The sequence below is a fragment of the Phaenicophaeus curvirostris genome, chromosome 4, assembly GCF_032191515.1.
Source record: "Phaenicophaeus curvirostris isolate KB17595 chromosome 4, BPBGC_Pcur_1.0, whole genome shotgun sequence".
NCBI lineage: Eukaryota > Metazoa > Chordata > Aves > Cuculiformes > Cuculidae > Phaenicophaeus > Phaenicophaeus curvirostris.
Genome location: NC_091395.1, coordinates 1,991,429 through 2,008,365, shown reverse-complemented (window position 1 = coordinate 2,008,365; position 16,937 = coordinate 1,991,429). Strand labels below are relative to the sequence as shown.

General features: G+C 45.2%; 1 protein-coding gene across 2 annotated transcripts in view; it reads right to left on the bottom strand.

Moving 5' to 3' along the window:
* The window catches only part of SHROOM3 (shroom family member 3), a 138,398-nt gene that overhangs the window by 85,857 nt on the left and 35,604 nt on the right, over positions 1–16,937 (bottom strand). For both annotated transcript variants that reach the window (XM_069855003.1, XM_069855004.1), the window contains exon 2: positions 12,369–12,523. In XM_069855003.1, coding sequence (XP_069711104.1) covers positions 12,369–12,523 — 155 coding nt within the window. The remainder of the gene's footprint in view (positions 1–12,368; positions 12,524–16,937) is intronic.

Sequence of the window (16,937 nt, the reverse complement as noted above, 5' to 3'; positions counted from 1 at the left end):
CTTTCTTCACACTTCACACCACAGAGCACTGAATCGCTCTGCTCAAATCAACCCCAGGAAAAGAGAAGAAATGCAAGCCTGGGTCATCACAACCTGATATGAATACTACAGGAGGTGTCAAAACACTCAAGCAGGTAGTGGATTAGGGCCTAAGCTAATCCTCTGCCCGTACATGATTGTCCATACTAATTTATAGCTGAATGTTTCATTTGCAACACTGCTTGCCTGCTGTCCCCCTCAGAAGAGCCACAGCATAGGGGAAGTGCAAGCAGGGAAGAGCTGGCACCATCCTTTGCTGCGCTCCCTGCATTGCGGTGGGGTATGTACATGGGTCCTCTAGCAAGGGACAGGATCTTCACATCACTGCAGCCTGGGAAGGTGCTCATCTGTGCAAGGACCAGGCCATGACTCACAGTGATGGGAAACAACCTCTTCCTACGTGTTGTGGATCTCAGTCAGCTCCACTTCCCCAGGAACCTCCAGGGCTACTCGCATGCTAACTAGTTTTGCTCTTGATGGCACACATGCTCCTGAAAGCAGGCCAATGTATGCAGGCAGGAACAGACACGTTCATCACACACTCCTCTTCTTCAGATGGGATAGTTGGCTGCTGAGAGTCCCATGGGGTGCTCCAAGGACTGAACCTGACAGCACACTGACAGTCTTCCCCTGGCCAGATGTTTCTCGGAATGTTGTTTTAAAGAGCTGACTCAAGCAAGCAGAAGGAGGAAATCTTGAGCTATGTAAAGTGACTGGGAATTTGCTACTGCGACCAGTTCAGTTTTATTGTCAAAAGCTCCCTGCTCTTTAAACATTGGAATAACGAGTGCGTGGTAGACAAGCGCCTGCATCTATACTTCAGGACAGGCTGGTTTAAGTTGTTTTTCTCAAGCAGACGATCTACAGCCAAAACTGACTCCATTTTACATAGAAAGGCACACAATACTCCAGTAATACCACTTCAGCCTGCCATCCCCTGCACTGCCAGCTTTCACCAAACAGACCAGATCATCGCATTGGAGAAAACTCACACACTTAGAACAACTGCAGCCAAAGCGCACAGCCACAGGTCTGGCCCACATTCACAAAACCAAAGACCAACCCAAAAAGCTAACGTTAAAGATATCCCAATAGCAGTGAAGCAGGTAATGAGTTTAAAGATTAGTTAATGGGATCACTAAAGGAGTTAACGTCTCAGGAAGTAATGAAAATCAAAGTTCAACTAACCTGGTTTTATGATTCACAACTGATCTAAAAGGGCGTGTAGATGTGTATAATATGCAACAGGTCTGCAGAGAACGTAACCGTGTGCAGGCTCACACTGGAGCTACACTGATGGCCATCTCTAAAGAATCCATCTCTCCACATCCTTTTTCTGCTCTCTGCAAAGTTACTGCATTAATCAAACTAGAATACATCCCAGACAGTACAGCTAGCCCACCTGTATTGAACATTGATGCAGTGCTGACCTGGTTTGACACTCACTTTAAACACCTTTCAGCTTATAAAGGTGAAGGCCACAAAAAGTGCCACTTACTTGGGTAGAGACTCTTTCAGACAGTAAAAGTGTAAAATGCACCTGACACACCATGGTGTGTGTGTGAGTCAGATCCTTCGCCCACGAGACTCGGCATCCCAAGTGCATGGCATCATTTGTACACTTTAACGTCTTTAACCATGCTGTGTAACTCTGAAGGCTTTCAGAAGTCCACCTCCCCTGCGAGCTTCTGTCACTTTTCTAGCCTAAAGCCCACGAGATTTGCTTACACCACTCAATAGCTTCATCAGTGACAGAACCGAAGCAGCTCCACAGCACTGGCTCCTTTCTTGCTAGGTGCTCACTTACAACAGCAGCCGAAAAATGCCCCCCAGCACTGCCTAAGCACTCATTTTACTCTGGAGTTTATGATGCTTATGATGTTTAGGACCAACAGGGTCTGTAAGACTCCTGTTCCCCCTCTCCCAAAGCCCTGCTGCGAGGTCGAGTGTCTGCGCAGGCACAAAGCCATGCCCCAGTTGCTGTGCTGTAGCTGTGGAGAGGCTCCTTACCTTTTGAGACACCAGATAAAGTCTCAGGTATCCCCATCCTTGCGGCGCAGGCAGCCTGCCATTTGGCAAGTGCAGTCCTCGGAGCAGGAATGGCACTACTGCCTCAGAAAACGGAGAAACAGGAGCATAGTGATTAAGATAATAAACTGCAGATACAGGTGCTGCACGCAGAGGCACCTCGGAACTAATCCCACAGTAAAAAGCCGGAGGTTTGCTCAGCAGACGCAGCTCAGATTACTGCCCTCCTACCAAGCAGTCGTCAGCAGGGCCTGACAGACGGGAGCAGAGAGCGTGAGGAAAGGGGAAATCTGCTGAGTGAAAGTGCCAGTCAACTTTGTCTGGACTCCCAGAAGGCTGGTGGTCAGCCCCCTCTTGTAATTAACACTCGGCTTTTGCGGGAGAGAGGAGAAGAGAAAGTGTATTCAATAAAGAAGTGTTCTCAGCCAGTCAGGAATTGTTGTTTCTCTTGAAACTCGCCACTCAAATTTCATTTGAAATGTGACTGGGAGTAAGGGTGGGGATAAAAACCCATGATGGGGGAGAGGTGGAGCAAGGAAGGCGGACTCTGTAGCTCACTATCCTACAAGTTAGGACACAACGAAACACCTGCAGGTTCAGGGTTGGAAAAGATGCCCACAATGGCTCCCTCCTGCCAGTCAGCAGCTTTGTGGGTCCCGCTGCCTCTTCTCCTGCGCCAGAGCACCCAGCCTGGGCCCAAGCAGACAAGGCTGCAGGCACGTGGCTCTGTGTGAGGCCCATGGAAATATCACAGAAAAGCAGGTGGCCCTCAACAAACTGGACCCATCCTGACACAGAGGGCATCAGCCTGATGCAGCCAGGTGGGTTCAGTTACCCTCTACCCAGCCAGGCTGCCTTGGTATTCAACAGAACACTGCAAACACATTAAGTAGATGCTACATATCTTAAAATAACCTGCTTTTCCTACAAGGAGTGGAATGCTTCAGTTATGCCAAACAGAACACAAAATTTCACTTCCATTTCACCCTAAAGACTTTTTCCCAGATCAGCTGTCAGATCAAAACATGTTATTCACAATTTGTCCATACTTTTTACCATACTTTATCGACTTCAACAACCCCTGTACTTCAAGAGTCTGAATACGTCATCCCTTTCAGTGCAATTGACTTCCTGACACCTTTTATAAGGGAGGCAAGTGTAAGGAGTAATGGCACATTAAAATATCTCTCAGTCAGCAGGAGGAACCCAGCCCAGCACCTCAGGCCAACATCAGCGTGCCAGAGGAGTTTCCCATCTCCCCAAGACAGAGGATGGCATTCACTGCCTCCCTTCTCCTCTTGCTATTTCACCTTACAATAGCAATGATTTTTAAAAGCCTGGTAAGCACAAAAGACTAAGACGTAGCTCTGAGCTGAGTTAACTGGCTCTTTTCAACACCTGAAAGATGTATTTTTAACCAATATTTCTGATTTCAATTAGCTTAGGCATTCTTTAATAGAAAAAAGTTACGGTGCATTTGTGCAGGTGTAACCTTCATGGAACTGTATTACATACAGGTACTGAAGACCAGCCCTGTCTCCCTTCTGATGCCAAAGCCAGAGCAGGCAGAGAGCTGAAGAAAGGGTACTGGAAAATAAGAGCACTAAATTCTACAGCTATCAGTGTAGTCCATGTTTTGGCCAGGTGCATACACGTGAATAGTCCTTGTCCACCTGCATTTGTGTGCATTAGGCACACAGGAACATTCATGCATATAAAAGACCACTTGATACTGTCTGTGCTCTTTCAGCTCTTCATTATCCTTTAGACTAAGATATTCCATTTATCCAGCTGCAAACTGGATTCGGATGACCCAGACAAGATTGTTGATGAAAAAATGTAAAGTAGTTACAGTGACCCGTTCACCCTATTGTCTGTTTTGCTGAAGTAAATCCATGAAAACTCCCTTTATATCAACAGGATTACGTTAGCATTCATTAGTCTTCCTGACCCCATCTCCCTCTAAAGGGAAACCTTGGATGGTTCAGGAAAAGCATGGAAAAGTTTTTGAGGAATTGTTTTATATTTCTGCATAACCAGTATAGCAGAGAAAAATTAATGTCCAGCCCCACTAAGAATGTGTATACATCAGCATCTGTCAATGCTGCCCAACTTCCAAACCCCTTGCAAATTGGTATTTACAGTCAGCTGTTGAAATTAAAGCCATGTAACTAGAGCCTTTTACAATAAAGACAATTAAATTCAATTATTCCCAGCGCTTCTGCAGCAGCTGCCCTGTGAAGCTGCCATCCTGCAGTCCCTCGCACCTGTACCGGTAACCAGAAGCTCATGCAGAGCCAAGTATTTGCCCTATCAACTAAAGGTCAACCTAGACACAATCACAGAGAGAGGAGCAAGGCACAGAGCAGTCAGAGAATACATGTTTGCTTGTTCAAGTTTTCATACTATCATGATCAGATCCAGCTCCAACCTAATCCTCAGGAAGTTCCAGAAGAAGGATATTCACACCCTAAAAAGCACTTTGTATGGCACTGGCAGAGATTTCCCAGCTTTTCCAGTGTCACTTCCTGAAAAATCATCCCCCCATTTGATTATAGCCTGAAGAAGGCAAACTAATCCAAATGCACTTGGAGAAAGCAGCGGCTAATGTGGACTGGCAGTGGCTGGATATTCCTGTGTTTCTAACACAGTTCCAGGGGAGGTGTCAGTCTTTAATATCCCATATAGGTTAACACATGGCTGGCATTGCTTCTTCCCGAGGCATTTTCCCACTGTTCCCATCAGTGGCCTAAATGTTTTTTTTTTCAAAAATCATGTCTAGATCTTCTTCAGGTTTACTGCTCACTGTGGAAAATCTCCTTAAGGCCTGGCAGTCTGAAGGCTAATTTAATCCCAGGCAGTAAGCCTGTTGCCAGTGATTTCCAGATAAAATTCCATTCACCTCTTATAGCTGCTTGCCCTGTGTTTCACTTTGACTCTTCCTAGTGACACAGAAACTGCAAACATTTTGATGAATGCACAGAAATGAAATTAGAATTTCCTCTAATGAAAGTAGTGATGCCTGAGATTGTTAGAGACTTACCAGTTTGATCCAACGCACAAGCAAATGTTGAAGTCCTTACCTACCTGGGAACAGGCTGTACAGACCTCAGAAAAAACTGTACAAACAGTGGTCAGGGCCTTGGCTGGCTTTGGCTGGTCGCATCCATTTACATTGGTCTCTTTATGTAAGACTCCAACTGAAGGCTCAGTATTTTAGAGCGTTAGAAAGATGCACTTTAAAAAACCCATCCCAGTTCCAAGATCTCATCAGTGGCACTGGCAGGCAGGGAGCTGAGGAACAAGCAGACATGGCAAAGGGCACACTGGAAAGCTGCAGTTGAGCTCACACCCAAGCATACAATGGTGCTGGTCACAAGACCAACCTGCCAGACCCCTGCCAGTGTTTAAAATCATGGAATCATAGAACAGTTTAGGTTGGAAGGGACCTTAAAGATCATCCAGTTCCAATCTCCCTGCCATGGGCAGAGACACCTCCCACCAGATCAAGGCCTCCAAGCCCCATCCAGCCTGGCCTTGAACACCTCCAGGGATGGGGCAGCCATGGCTGCTCTGGGCAACCTGTTCCAGTGCCTCACCACTCCCATCATGAAGAAATTCCTCCTTATATCTAGTCCAAATCTGCCCTTCTCCAGTTTGTACCCATTGATTATATGTTAATGCCAGCGCTGCTCTCTCAGGCCTTCAAAATTCCATGTGTGTGAGTCCTTCCTTTCTCCTGTCCCCATCCCCCATCATCATCACCGAATAAAACATAACCGCCCTGCACAGCCGCTCTTTGGAACATGCTCCTGCACTACTACAGAGTGAGGTGTGAGCCAGCGCCTATTCTAATTAATTTCATTCACAAAACTTGGATTTATCTGTTCCAATTTTTTTGGCACGCTGTCAAATATGACCCAAAACTCCTTGAGTGTCATAAGAGGGAAGGATTAGGCCCCAGAGTTCTTTGAAGAATTGCGTTAGCACTTGGCTTTTTTTTACAAATGCCAGCAGCTTCCCCTCTCTATAGGAACAGCCCATTTTCTGCAGGGAAATCACCACTTGGTGAGGGTCTGAGCCAAAGCCTTTTTGAGGCTGTGGGAATCTTTCCACCCATTTCCATGGGTTTGAATTGGCTCTGAGCCTCAGATGTCCGTGGTGCTGACACTTTCCCCCTACGCTTCGACACTTTAATAAATACATTTATCAAGTAGAGTGGAAAGCTTTTCCCTTTTTAAAAAAAAAAAAAAGAAATTTGCTGCTAGCAGAAGAACAACTTTGTAGCTCTGGCATAGGTGTAAGTGTAAGTGTTCAGGATGTCTGGGTTTAGTTCTTGACCTTGCCACAGAGGCCTTTAAATGAGTTGATTGGAACCAGATTTGTCTGAAACCATAATGCTGGCTGTGCTGTGGCAGAGCAGAGGCCCATGCAGCCCGGCATCTTCTCACTGCCAGCGCCTGAAAGCGGACATGTCAAGAAGAGGACAAGAGCAGAACTAACACACCCACATGTCCAGCATCCTCCCAGCCTCAACAGTCTGCAGTGCAGAGACTGCATAAGTGTGAGTTGGCCCCTGGCAGCAGGTTTTTGTCTGCCACAGGAGTGGTGTTTTCAGGGGGTGAATCCCTGGGTGAAATCTCTGTCTGCTCAGAGTCTGAATTAGCCCACTTCCCTCTGACACTCCCAGTCTCAGGACTGTAGCGTACCTCTCCTCCCAGCATCTCCCCCAGGTCTCATCGTTCAGACAAGGGGCCCAGGGACAGGGATGTGCCAAGAGAATAATCCGAATAACCCAAGTGACACAGGGAATCTGTAGGGAAGCCTGAAAATGAACATGCAGATTATGGTTATAGCCAAGGATAAGCTTAATCCTTTCTTTTTGCACAGTTTTTAGCACAACAGGAAAAGGAGGATAATGTTTTCTATCCCCCCTTCTCCTTTATCTGAGTGGCATTTTTAGCCTAAGGGTCTTTGAGATAGAAAAGAACTGCAGGCACTGCTAAGCTTGAGGCAGACACACACTGCCAACCGCTAACACTGGACACAAACACTCAGCTGCCTTGAATACTGATCTTTGATGTGTTTGTATCTCTGTTCACTTACACCTCACTGCAGAGCTGCCCAGAAAGCAGAGATGATGCAGTCAAATGTCCTTCACCCTACATAACTATGAGAACTGGGCAAATGCACACCCTCGGGACAGGTAAAGGCATTAGGAAGTACCAGGAGCAGCGGCAGCCCTGTACTTTAATTGCAATATCTGTCTTGACAGTGATGGCCGCACCAAGCCCAAAACATCAGATCCCCATTCAAGCTACTGTGGATTTGTATGAGAGGAGGATTCACTCGTGTGGCTTTGGAGAAAAGCAAGGCCGAAGGGTGGCTTTTACTTGTGGCAGTCTCAGGAGCACTAAGCTTGTGTGCCTTAAGCCTCAAGAGTGCAACAAGGTGTTAGGCAAATATATGGAACTATATGCAACTGAATGTATGTCATCTTTGGTGTAATATTGTATATACCACATAATACTGGAACAGGCTTCCTGTGGTCACTTGTATCTGTACGATCAGATATATGCTAAGAACACTCATGCTGTGCACCCTGCTTGTACGCAGATTTGTAGTAAGCTGCAGCTCTTTAGAGATTCATAATTCTCACAGTCTCACTGGCTCTGCAAATGCAGATGTCACCATCAGAGCCTCTCACATCCCAAATCGGAACCCATGCATTGGCCTAAACACTAAACCCGGCACCCTAGAAGACCTCTGCAGGATGCCTGAACATCAGCATGTGCAGAGTAAGGGCCTAAACCATTGGTACTTCCCTGCAGAAATCTTTTAGTTGCTTTTCCACTAGTAAATTTTAATAGAGCTTAGGATTCATTAACCACTGGACATGAGATCTAAGAGTTTAAAGAATCAAAGGACCAAATTCTGACCTGAGGTAACTCATCTGAACTCTGTTCAAGCTGTGGGAGCTGCTCTACAGCCACCAAGAACATGGAGAAACTGCCTGTGGCAGGCTCCCTTCACAACATGCTGTCATCTCAAGAGGAATGACTTTATGTTTTCCCCTCTGCCCTCCCTGCACTGGACAACAGTGAACACCACAGCAGCTCTACAGAATGGCTTGTAGGACACCCCAGTTCAAACAGTTCTTGTGTTAGAAAGGTTGTTGGAGAGCTGATGTCCCTGTGGCTGTGGTTCCCTCCAGCACGATATTCACAAAACAGCTACACTTGCCATCACGCCTCAGCGATCTAATTGCTGCTGTTATGAACATGTTGAATGTAAAACTGTGTAAACAGTGTGACACACTGACAGCCATTCCTGCTTACTGACCTGTGGAAAAGTCTATTTTTGGCAACTGCTGTAGGCCACTGCGGTCGCTGCAAAGCAGACAAGGCAATGCCCACATTTTGAGCCTTATCTTCAGCCCATACAAGCATGCACAACACAATTAGATCGAACTGATACCACCGGAAAGGCCTTGGTCTTTTTTTAGTGGCTCCAGCCCTGCTTAGAGACTGAAGCTGGAGAGGAAGCAACAGAAAGAAATGAGTTGGAAAAAATAACCCATCTTTCACAATTAAATAGCTTAATGTTATTTCTGTGGCTTGTAGCTTAGCCTCCTCCAGGTGGTTTAACATCAACTGAGTATCAAAAACCATCTATGGTTGCTGAAGACAATAGGCGTTCTGCTACAAAATTAGACAAACTGTTATCTCCGATTTCTCATAGTGATTCACTCCTACTGCTCCCAAATTGGCAACCCACAGGCAAAAAGAACTCCCCAGACTGTGGATTCCTCAGGCTTGATCGAACTGGTTCTGCTCATACCCGCAGTGAGAGACCTTTGTCACCAGCAGCAATACAGTCATGCTGAAGACGATCACAGCAAATACTCGTGGAGATCTCTCCTTTGAGGACCTGGTTACTGGCTCACTCTCGTAGTTCGTCACCAGTGGAGTGATATCTTTTGTTTGTTCTTCCCTGAAGTGCAATGCCATCTTGTCTCTCTGCCCAGTGATAACGTTAAAGGCCGTTCCTCTCACTCACTCTGTTTGCCTGAGGCAATTTGAGCTGGCTAGCAGGACTGGACACTCAAGCTTTTTGCCTGACTGCTCAGGTATGACACCTATCAGGAAGAAATGAATGTACTTTCTTCTGGGCCAGGAAAGGAAAGTGTCCCGGAAAACTCTGTATTAATAACCATGAGAGGAGAAAACAGATAATTTTATTGTGCAGTTCTAAATGTCTTAAGAATCAGATGGTAGAAATAGGACTAAAATGGACCACCAAACTAAATCCACCGTATCAGCAATGAGCACACAAAAGATATTCCCAGCAGAGTATCTGGGGCAGCAAATCATAACTCAACTCAGCAGGGACTGGAAAGTGCACCAAGGTACACTCAAGAAGGCTTTGGAATTCCCTGAGATGCAGAGGAACTCTCACTCTGGCTTATTCTGGCTTCAGTACAGTGAAGCCTGAAGTATCAGCAAGCTTCCTCCTAGCACACCAGTTGCAGACCTGAGGTCTAAGGGATGAACAAATACGGACATGTCTGAGTCTACTGTCCTGGAAAGGAGTGGGCAAAACAAGTACAGGGAGGTAGCAAGGAATTAGCAGAAAGAAAGCAACTGGCTTTAGGAACAGCCTTTTAACCAAGTTAGATATGAGCAGCACTGTTGAAGAAGCAGAGAAATCTGAACATTTGGAAACTTCCATTAAGGGCTCCCCAGCTGAGGATGAGACAAACAAAATGCAGCTAGAGAGTGTCCACAAAGAATTATCCAACAGTTATCTCCCAACTAAGGATCGTGTTAGGGAATAAGAACAGTATTTATTGAACACTAGGGCTCAATTGGTCATCCTCTGCCTCTGCCCTACTGTAAACTCATGATCAAGGAAGCAGGAAGCATATACATTCACAGCTTTGCCTGTGTCTCCTACTGCAAGTTCTTCCTTGATGTCAGCAGGACATTTGCCCAGGAGTGAAAAGCAGACTATGGTCCTCATGTACGACCTACTCTGATACTGGTTATTTATTGATAACCATTCATATGTATTAAGTATCCTTGTGAAACAGGTAATTTTTCTCCTCTCTGTTTCAGCCTCTCCTCTCCTACTGAATTTTCTCTGATTTTCCTTTCATGTTCCCTTCATTGAAACTATTCCCTTCTTTTCCTCCATCAAACTGATCAATAACAGTCTTTGAAGATGGACAATGATGCATCAGCACTGAGCTTTGCAGATGGCCTTATTTCCAAAGGAGGAAATGCAGCAGCCTCTCTACAGACCTAGCAAAGTGTTGTAACACTGATTTGTAGAGGCTCACTCTGCAGCCACTGGTACTAAAACCTTACCTTTTTCCTCAAATAAAACCCAAGATTAAATGGCAACCTGAGTATGCTATGTGTGCTACATGAGTGTATGGGGTGGGTCAGATGTATTCTATTTGTCCTGCATTTGATGGCCTCACTACAACACATTTGTATAAAAATACCTACACTGTCTGTCTCCTGTGATGGCTGGTGTCACCATTACACTGCCACAGAGAGCTCCTGAGTTTTAAATTTGAAAATCAAATAATTATACCTTCAAAAACACATTGACCTTGAATAGGCTTTGGAAAGAACTGAAACCACATACACCAAACAGACTTTGCTGTTGTTTGCATAGGATTTGTAAGGGGTAAAGTCCATGTCAGTGTGCATTTGTGTCTCTCCTAAGCAAGAGCCCTCATGAATACAGAAATCACAGACTAAAAGTTCAGACACAAATGACTGGTCAGTGAGTTTTCAGATTGTTGGTATTTGCAGCAAGCAACCCTAATCCACTACAATTATATAATTATGGCCAATTACAAAAATCAGTATCTCAAGCACTACTCAAGAATGTATTTTCAGATGAAGTGTACAGAAAAACATTACCTTCTTCTCCACACAACAAACAACATACTCAGGTGGAAAATACATTACTGCTTCCTTTACCAGTTGTAATGGTTAAACTTGTGATGTCTGGGTAAGGATAACCTGCACATTGTTGATGCTGTACCTTTACCTCAAGTATGTCTGGCAAACTCTTGTTTGCTCACATTTCATCACACAGATACGCTGCCTGCCCTGCAGCATCCCCCTGACTGAGATGAAGGCTTTACATGGCTCAGGTTCTGTACTGAGCTGCTTTCTATACCCCGTTTCTTTTGCATCTTGCCTCATTTCACTTCATAGTGTTGGAAGCTTTTATTTAATGCAGAAACTCACTGTTTCCCTATTTCTCACCATTCTTCTCCTGGAGAACCTTTTGTTGGCTAATGACAGCTCCTCAACCATGCTGATCTTGACCCAGATTCCTTTCTGGCTTAGTGTGGAAATTCAGGACAGGGCATTCCATAAAGAGACACCAGCTATCACTTAACTGGCACAGAAAAATACGTTTGAACACGCCCACAGTAGAAAACATACAGGAAGAATCTCTATTAAGGTCTTAGAAAACCTCCATACTCCAAGCAAAAACACCTCTGATTCAAAGTGCTCATCGAGACTCAAGTTCCAGGTCGTGAACCTAATACAAACATATTTATTATTCATGTCACCAAAGAGGATCAGTACAATTCGCTTCCCTGACTTACACTCAGCACACTGGCGTCGCTACTCATTGCCATGTACAAGGCCTTTAACAGTCAGGGAAATGGCAATAGAGAAAATGTGAGAGGCCACTCGTTCAGTGACAGCACAGAGGCTGCTGCTCAAAATATGCAGGTAAAGTGGCTGCTCTTCCCCTTGGATCACCTTGTGAGCACGGCATGGGTCAGACTGCTCTCAGTTAGTACAGGCACTCTGTCACTCACCTGCAGAATGTGAAACAGCTCCAAATCTCGCTGAGGCCAGTGGAAATCATTCTGCTGTCACAACAACAGCGATAACATGCAGCAAATGAGGCAAGATCTATGTACAGAACCACCACCCTTTCACAGGAAGCCCCAAGCTCTTTGAGGGAAGAAGGCATTCCTTGTAAATCACTGAACAGGAATCTTGGATTGTCTTGTGGCAGAGGAGCAGTGCAAGAGATTTGAATAAGTATTTCATGTGCTTGGTATCAGTGACAAAGGAATCACAGAAATGGTGGTGTTAAAAACCAAACATTTGCCCTTGGGCTCATGTCTGTGCGCTTAAAACAAGGCTCTTGCCAAGATCAGGCCAAGTCACAGGCTTTCAGCTGGGTTGGGAGGGGAATGGATGGGACACCCTGCAGGGCAGGAGAAATGCAGGGAACGAGTGCTGGATCTTGCCTACCTGCGGACGACCAGCTTCAGTTTCTTGTAGGAGCCTTTAACCAGGGAGATGGCCTCTCGCCTGGAGCTGCTCAGTTCCACCTCATTGATGTTCACTACTTCATCACCAGCCTGCAGCTTGGAAGGCAGGGAGTCCGCTTTACCTCCCTCTTCGATCTGCACAGGAAAGAAAGGAGAAAGAAATGGTGAGCCAAAGCCTCCCACAGTTTGGTTCTTACATGCAGAGCTGAGTACACATTTCTATTCAAGGAATTAGGTTTACCAGCCTCAAACTCAGCGCTTTGAGAAGCTTTTTCTCCCTTTGCCAGCCAGCTTCCTCAAAGGTCTGCACTTGCCTCCCCTACATTTCATACAGATGGAAGCCGGGGACTGGCAGCCAAACCAATTCTGCCAAGAAACTTTGTTTTGAATAAGCCACAAAGTCTTTGGCATTTGGAAGCAATAAACGCTAGCAAAACAGCCATGGACCCCCCCCCTTGATTCTTGATTTTCCTAATCCTAGGGCACTCTCCCTTCTTTTGTACAGTGTGTAGTCCTTCATGCACATTGATTCTTCATCAGTGTGCCAGCAGGAATATGCCAAGTCTGCAAAGAAGTAGGTGATGAGACAGAGAACAAGACAACTTGGCCCAGAATCTCTGCACGTCGGCCTCGTGAAGTACTGCGCTACTCTGCAAACACATATTGGTGTAGCAGAGGGCAAGGTCACACACAAGGTAACATGCTGCAAATCCGGAGTTTCTGGAGACTCAGGAGTGCTGCCGGTTTGAAGTGCAACGGATAGAGCTTTTATTACAAAATGTGCCACCACAAAATTTGGTATTCAAAGCCCCTGACAGTCCCCGTTTGACAAGCTGTGACCTGTGTAACATCTTGTGGCACATTATAAGCACAATCTCTTCCTTTGGGCCTTTACCTTTCCAGATACCACACTGAGACAAAGAAGCGTGTCTGAGATGGGCTAAGGCTCTGCCCCAGCCGGGGAAGGCCTGCTGTTTGCAAGGGTACCATTTTCTGGGCAGTGAAATGGCAAACACAGCTCTGAAAGTTGCTTTTATTTCAAGTCATGCCAAGTAAAGTGTAACTGAGACATTAACTGGACAGGTAACTCAGCACACATAGGTGTAGTACCCCGATTTCTACCAGAACATCAGTTTTGGTGGTGAATGGTGATTTCTCAGAGGCGGAGCAGCCCTGTTCTTCTGAACAATAACATTCCAGCTCATTTAGCTTCTAAATCTTAAAATCTGACTCCCGTGAACATTAGGGAATAAATTCTCTCACCCTACTACAAAGGCAGGTAAAAATCCTCACCATTGATCCTACCAGGAAGTCATTCCACCCATCAACAAGTTTTTTCTTTTCCTCTTAAGAATGGATAAAACCACAGGAATGAGACTTTCTTTTAAGAGCCTTGTATCACAATGACCAGGAAGGGCAAGAGATGAAACATTGGACCTTGCTGCCAGCATAAATAACGAGTGAGAAATGCACCATTGCTCCAGTCTATTGCTGTTGGGGAAAACAGGTGGGTGTCACTGAATGAAATACCACAGAGCGGGATACTGTGGGTGAGATTATCTGGTGAGAGAGTCAGCATAAGGGCTTTTTTGGCTTGCTTTTGCTTTGTTATGTTGGATCACATATAATGGAGGAAAGGCATCCTTGGAAAAATATCTCCTGTAACAAAAGCTAACTACTTCAAAGGCTGAAATACCCATCAAAGGCACTTGTGTTAACTTCTGCCTTGAACAAAATTGTGAGCTGTGCTTTATCTTCTCATACTTCATATTATACTTATACATTCCTGTTCTTTTCACTCCACAGGGTCACTGTTTTAAGGTTCTGGACGTTTCTTTTTCTCGTCTTTTTTTACTGAAAAAGGAAATCTGGATTCCCTTTATGAATAATGTGAAATCAAAGACCTAAAGGAAAGCCTAAACCCTGCAATACTTCTGATAAAGCGGTTAACATTATGAACAGCTCTGAGAGGAATCTTTCTTCAAATCCTGATGTGTTCCAGCTTATGCCTATGCCAAGGGCTCCTAAACTGCACCTTCAGGGCCGTGTGGCCAGCCACAGTGCCACAGTAAAGAGTGCCTTCAAAGTCTGCCAGCACAGAGTCATCTGCAAGTAATTCCAGAGGCTGACAATGATCTGCTTTGCTCTGTATATTTAAACTATCCATGGGGAAGACCTAATACAACGGCTGCTTTTTGTGATTAGAAGCTTTTGACAGCAGCATGGAAACTGTACCTAGAGAGAACAGAAACGGAGATATGGGTTGATCTTTTGTTGCTTACATAGATATCTCATCTATTAACAGTCCATTAGCCTCCTCATCTGCCTATGGCTTAGGTAGAGTTGTGTCATCTACTTGGCTGGGGTCTCTGGATGCAAATTCCTTGAAGTTCCTGGAGGAGATCATTTGCAGCACGCCTGTGACCTGGCGCTACCACTCATGGAGTCAAGAGGCACAAAAAGGCTCTGAAGTTTCCACTGAAAGTCCAGAAACCAGCAGTGTGTCCCAAAACAAGGCCCAGAGGCTCCACAGTCATTTCTTCTCTCTGAATGCCTCTGAAATATTTGCATTTAAGGAGTGGTGATATTTCAAGGAAAGGACTGAATGATTGGAACAAAACAAGTTGTGCTATAAACACAAAACTATCTCTGCCCAGTGTAACTACTACCAACAAAGCAAACAAACCCAGCATATTTGAGAGCTACTGAAATGAGCACCTGCTTCACTGGTGAACAAAGCCAAGGATGGGAATCTGCTGGAGCAATTAAGGATGACGCTTGCAGAGCCATGCACACCACATCAGATAATAAGTATGCAGGCAGGCCACTTCTGCATGTGGTTACCTTCTCTGAACAACCTGCCTCTGATCAGGTCCCGAGTGAGAGGAGGTGAGATGGAAAGTATCAGACTGTCCCTTACATCTCCAGTGGTTCTAAGTGCAGTCAGTCAGCCAGGACACAGCCAGCAACATGGTTGTTTTAAAGTGCGTCAAGGTTGCTGGAGTAGTTGAATCAGCAACAGCATTGTCAAACTTACCATCAACAGTCACTTGTGCCGAAAATGGAGTTGCTGTGAGCTACAAGACCTAGGATAAGAGGTCAATCAATAGCCAGTGAGACCTCTGATGGTTTATTTAAGCTGAGAAAAACAAACCCCTTGAGTGTTAGATTGTCGCTTATACACCAGGAGCAGAAGGAACCAGTGGGAGCCAGCCAGACACTGGTGTTTTTTCCTTTTGGCTGGATTGAGCCAGCTGCTCTGTTAAGTCAAGTTATGAGAGGTGACTTTGATGAGCACAGGGTGGAGGAATACCTAAAACCAGGCTGTTTTGGAACTTCACATGCTGGGCTAAATCTTAAGGTCTGGATTCCTACTTCCTGTGAAATCCCATCAAACTCCTGTGGTTTCAGCATCTCCCCATACCTCTTTCTTTCTTCTATGTTTCACAAACCTGACTTTTTTAGGTTCTTCCAGAAGGCGAGAACAAGATCTTCCCTGCCAAGCTGGCCTCTCCTGAAATACACCCACTTCAAAATGCCTCAATATTCTCTCGGGCTGACGCAAACTCAAGCCCCTTCAGTTGCCGTTACTGCAGCAAAGACTTCCATGCCCACTGCCCTTTCCTGAAAATCCCAAAGGCCACCCCTGGTCCTGCTTTGCATTAACACTCCAGTCCATTTTCTTGCATTAGAGGAGGCTTCTTGTCATTCAGCAGATCCTGCAGCAGACTTTGAACCCATCTGTTCTCCCTTTTTTGGCTTACTGTATAAGCAAGAAGTTGCTTAAGCAGATCACCAAGGATACATAAGACTTGTGACTACTGTCTTTTGTTTGCTTCGCTATGGTGATTGTAGGTTCAGAGAATGCCCTCTAACTGAGATCCTTTCTTGATCATTTTAAAGAAGTTTTCTTTATTTATTCCTCTTTTCTCTTCCCTTTCTTTGAGGAGCTTTTGTAACAGCATATTCTCTATAGCTTTTAAGATGGATTATTCAAGTTTTGTGTCCTTTATATTATGAATGATGGATGCGATTCCTAAACTGTAAACTTAGTTGATGAAGTTTCTCAATAAAAAACAGAAGCAAGCAAACAAATACGAATGCAGAGTGTGTGCAGTTACCCAAGTGAGAGTAGTGCCGCGCAGCAGGTTACAACTGCTGAGAGACACCAGGAGACGCCATGGAAAACACAGTAAACCAGCGTGGCTGGGTGTCGACAGAAGCAGCAGCAATTGCAGTGACAAACTGCTGCCCTTTTCGTGTTAGGTATTATAATGATGGGAAGGGAAGCATCACAAATGAACTGCTGGAGATGGCTGTCCAGAATTCCTGAGCTGCCAAAAAAAATTTTATAGGAACTGACAGGATAAGAGAGGAAGAAATCTTGCTCCACAAAGGAACTGAGAGGCACCTTCCTCTGCTGCCAGGAGTCTGTGACTCGCCCAGGAGAAGCAGTGCAGAAAAATGTTCTCTATTTTACCCCTCTTGTTTTCAAACATTTCACCAGAACGATTTTCATTCTTTCCGTTGGAATGGTGCATTTCTAGTC